Genomic DNA, 4,729 nt, shown 5'->3' with positions numbered 1-4,729 from the left:
ATATAGCTAAAATCAAATCTCATAAATGAATAAATGTATCGGAAACATGCGCACAAGCGTAATATGAAATTTTGTTTCATGTACAACTTTATCGAAAAGAACAATCAATAAAATATTTTAAATTAAACCTTGCACCAAGCACGTGGTAAAGCCGTTAATTGCTCGGCTAATTAGCCCGATCTGCAGCTCTAATATCTTTTGGACCAAATTCCCTATACATGTTAGAGAAAAAAAACAATTCAATTTAATATATTGTTCGCAATTGTTAAACAGCTTATTTAATATACAGCTGTACAATAAAAAAAAACTTACATAGGAAAAATTAACCAAATTTAATGTATATTTACCCACTATTCAAATCAGGCAACGGTGCCCATGCAGCAAAAACCGGGTTGAGGTTTTTGTGTCGTTAATTTTTGTAAAAAATTCTTTTTGAGAAGAATGGATTTGATTTTCACTTAAAAATAAGTCTTCTTTATGTTCAGTTTTAATCTATTAAATTACTACATGTATTGAACTTTATCAAACATAAAATAATTAGTAGATATTTCATGAAGACGCTACCACTGTTCTGTGTCTTCCATCTGTCAAAAGTGACATTCGCTTTCCGCAATGAAAAGGAACAACAATAACAAATCTGCCGGTTCAAAACTACAATTTGTTCCTTGTTGAAAAATTTAATTATGATTTAATTGACAAAAGGTATTCCTTAGTTACTTTCGCATTCATCTTTTATAAAGAACTGCGACAGGATGAATCGTTTACCATTGCGTGCGCGTGTGCTGTCTGAATGTTTTCGAAGTAAATCATTGGACCCGGTCGCTGTTGTTGAACATTCTTTAGCGCAAATAGAATCCCACAAGCATCTGAATGCGTTTGTGCGTGTATCATCGGAAAAGGCGCTGGAACAGGCGAAGCAGTCCAAGGATCGTCACGATGCAAACAGTCCAAAAAGCATCCTCGACGGAGTAACAATTGCGGTGAAAGATAACTTCTGTACCAAAGGAATTCACACAACCTGTGCCTCTCGGTAGGGAAAAACATGACCATGGTTTTGTACTTGTAAATAAGCATTAACCATTCACAATCTCCACAGAATGCTGCAAAACTTCATCCCCACATACGATGCAACGGTCGTGGAGCGGTTACAGGCGCATGGCGCCGTCATAGTTGGTAAAACAAATCTCGATCAGTTCGGCATGGGCTCTGGCTGTATCGATTCCATCTTTGGACCTACGCGAAATAACTGGAGCGAAGATACAAACGATGATCGTTTTCGTATTGCCGGCGGAAGTTCGGGTGGATCGGCTGTGGCCGTAGCTGCAGGGCTATGTTATGCCGCCCTTGGATCTGATACGGGCGGATCGACCCGAAATCCGGCATCCTACTGTGGGATTGTTGGTTTAAAACCGACCTACGGTCTTGTGTCCCGCCATGGACTGATTCCGCTGGTAAACTCTATGGATGTTCCGGGCATAATGACGCGGACCGTTGATGATTGTGCGTCCGTGTTAAATGCCGTTGCCGGTCCGGATGTCTATGATTCCACGACGGTAAAGAGACCGTTTGAAAGCATCGCACCACTGGAAAAGCAAATGTCGCTGAAAGGAGTCCGAATCGGTATTCCGATCGAGTATCACTGCGATAGCCTCGAGCAGGAAGTGCTGGAAACGTGGACAGTCATAGCTGACATGCTCGAATCTGCCGGTGCTACTGTGAAAGCCGTGTCCCTGCCCAACACTGCGTCCTCGATATTCGTCTACTCCATCCTGAATCAATGCGAGGTGGCCAGTAACATGTCACGGTATGACGGAATCGAGTACGGCCATCGTTCGCAGGAGGACAGCAGCACGGAACAGCTGTACGCTCGAACGCGAGCCGAAGGGTTTAACGGTGTGGTGAAGAACCGAATTCTGTCGGGCAACTACTTCCTGCTCCGCGAGAACTACGACAAATACTTCCAAAAGGCGCTGAAAGTGCGTAGACTCATTGCGGACGATTTTGTCCGTGCGTTCAAGGAGGTGGACGTGCTGCTCACACCGACAACGCTGAGTGAAGCGCCACTCTACAAAGACTTTGTGCAGAGCAACAATCGGGATCAGTGCGCCGTGCAAGACTTTTGTACACAGCCGGCCAATATGGCCGGCATACCGGCGATCTCGATTCCGATCCGACTTTCTTCCCGCCAATTGCCGATCAGTTTACAGCTGATGGGAGATCATTTTACCGAGCGAAACCTTCTACAAGTCGCCAACTGGATTGAGAAGCAGGTTGACTTCGTTGCAAATTATAGCTAAAAGCAGCAAATAAAAGTAGCCGTTAGTGGTTCCGGTTAGCTTACACCGCGAGCGTTTCGAGAGCGTTTTATTTGACGTAGCTGGCCAGGGTCCGGGCGACGAAATTGTTCACCACGATCCAGAACACCACCGAGATGGAATTGGGCACTTTCGTCGGGAAGTTGATGAATCCACCGAACGGTTCAAAGTTAAAGTTGTCGCCGAACACGATGACGGTGGAGTAGCGGTAGAAAATGGAAATGTACATCATGCACAGCCCGACCACGGCCATCCCGCCGTAGTGCAGTCCGTACTCGTACGCAACGCGCTTCACACCATCCCGTCCTTTGGCCTCGTTCAGCGTCACTTCCAGTTTGCCAATTTCACGCTCACACCGGACGTACCGGGTGTACTCGTCGCGCATGGAAATTTTCGCCAGATCGGAGCGTAATTTGGCTATTTCTTTCCTCCGCGCTATCACTTCCGCACTATCCCGGCATATGAAGGGCAGGATCTGGCAGGAAACGGGGCAAATGTTGGCGAAGGTTGTAATAGAAGGTTTTTGAATGAAAGTACTTACCATTTTCGTAATCTTTGATGCAAACGCCATCAGCAAGGATAGCAGGGAAATGACGAATATTAGATACATCGTTCTGTGTCTGCTGGCGAGGAAAATTCAGCAAATATGATTCTTGTTTTGGTTTTTGCCATGCAGGCAGAGGGATTGTTGTTTTGAAATGGGAAGCTGTGTCGCCCAGAGTGACCAGAAATACCGATTTATCTGTATTCCTACCGATTTTTCATATGCCTACCGATTTACAGATAAGCCTCCTAAAACTACCGATTTTTCATTTAACCTACCGAAAATCACAGAATTTTGATTTTTCAGTCGTTTAAGCTTATTCTGAGGCGCTTGGGATGCTGTTTCAAGGATTGCTAACCTCATTTGTTACTTATCGCGCTGATGCACGTTTGTTTGCCTGGCACTTTTTATTTTTATCCGTTAAAATTTAATCTTCATAAAAAGTAGAAAATGTCAGTTGCGTGGATTCCAAGAATTGCTCATCAAAGAAAATCATTTAAATTTGAATCTCGCTGTCTGCGGTTAAAGCTTACCCGACTTAGTGCGTGGCCACGGAGCTGAAAAAATGTTTTTCCTGAAAATTTAAAGTTATTTCAATAATTAAAACAGAAGATATGATCAATTTACCATCCAGAAATGCAAACTCCCATACAAAATGTATGACCTTCCCGGGTAGGTGATCATAAAGATGAGGGTGTATTTTTGGTCTTAGAAACGAAGGTTAAATGGTTGCGTTCTCAACAGTGCTCCGGCCGAAATCTGCCAATATAATCTGGCCACACTGGTCCGCAAGTCAGGCGAGCTTTTTGGCGGCCACCGTCGCAAAACCGTCGCAAAACGTCAAAATTGGCGTCGCATGTACTGCAAACCGACGTCGCCAGCGAGCGAAACTCGCAACGATTTCGAGGCGCTGGCGACGGTCGTTTTTGACGTTTGGCGACGGTTATTCACCTTTCGAGTGAGCTTTTGCCCTGCGGGCCAGTGTGGCCAGATTATATTGGCAGATTTCGGTAGGAGCACTGTTGAGAACGCAACCATTTAACCAAAGTGAATGTATATATCAGGTGGGCTTATGGTGTTCTTTATCACCAATACATCGACACACAATTTGACGGTTTACTCCATAACAAAATCTAGTATGCCTTGAAGTTTAAACAAAATCTCGCAGAAATTGTATGTGGTTTTGCTCAGACGTAGCACAAAGAAAGAAGCCAAAAAAACCTACGCGACGGCCAGTTCTTGGATTAAAATGATGATCTGAAGATTACTGGATAACAACCCAAGTGCCACAAATCCACTAAACGACCACTAAATGGTTTCTAAACGACTCAAGTTCTCTACCTAAACGGAATATAGAAAGACTTCGTTTAGCAGACGGCAAACGAGTCATGCATTCTAAAAATAGCAAAAAAGCTGGTGGCGCTCTCTGTTGGTGGGATACCCCTACCAGTTGAGCTTCATCACTTGGAGGAGAGCTTTCTCATTTCCTCTGTACTGTTGTATGGTTTCGTTCATTGAAGTTATGCATCGCTAGAACTAGAACGGCGATACGATTGTTTAAATACTAAACTCCAACGGAAACCACCAGCACTGAAGCAAGTGAGATTTGAGTAATGGTCGTTGGTGTTGATACCCACGTATCTGACCACACGACCATTCATATAGATTTTTGCTCGGAAAGTTAGAAGCTATATAGGTCATGATAAGATGAAACTTGTCGAAACACATTGCAAGAAAAGGATAGCAATATAATGATGAGTTGTAATACGCCATCTATTGATCAAACCAATGAAGCTGTGAATCTTTAATTTTTTTCTATGAATATTCAATTTTCCAGTCGTTTAAGCTTAATCTGTGGCGCTTGGGAACA

At 43.7% G+C, this 4,729-nt stretch overlaps 2 protein-coding genes across 2 annotated transcripts; one reads left to right on the top strand and one right to left on the bottom strand.

The window, feature by feature from the left end:
• The first annotated feature begins 602 nt into the window (after positions 1 to 602).
• On the top strand, positions 603 to 2,340 carry LOC120948262 (glutamyl-tRNA(Gln) amidotransferase subunit A, mitochondrial). Its single transcript, XM_040364402.2, has 2 exons — positions 603 to 1,030; positions 1,097 to 2,340. The coding sequence occupies exons 1-2, from the start codon at positions 753 to 755 to the stop codon at positions 2,295 to 2,297; spliced, it is 1,479 nt and encodes a 492-aa protein (XP_040220336.2). The 5' UTR covers positions 603 to 752; the 3' UTR covers positions 2,298 to 2,340.
• On the bottom strand, positions 2,327 to 3,041 carry LOC120948263 (guided entry of tail-anchored proteins factor 1-like). Its single transcript, XM_040364403.2, has 2 exons — positions 2,857 to 3,041; positions 2,327 to 2,790 (listed from the first exon to the last, which is right to left on the bottom strand). The coding sequence occupies exons 1-2, from the start codon at positions 2,923 to 2,925 to the stop codon at positions 2,365 to 2,367; spliced, it is 495 nt and encodes a 164-aa protein (XP_040220337.1). The 5' UTR covers positions 2,926 to 3,041; the 3' UTR covers positions 2,327 to 2,364.
• Positions 3,042 to 4,729: the final 1,688 nt, after the last annotated feature.

This window comes from Anopheles coluzzii, chromosome 2 (assembly GCF_943734685.1).
Source record: "Anopheles coluzzii chromosome 2, AcolN3, whole genome shotgun sequence".
NCBI classification, from domain to species: domain Eukaryota; kingdom Metazoa; phylum Arthropoda; class Insecta; order Diptera; family Culicidae; genus Anopheles; species Anopheles coluzzii.
Note: the sequence above shows the minus strand (reverse complement) of the source record. Positions and strands in the feature narration are given on the sequence as shown.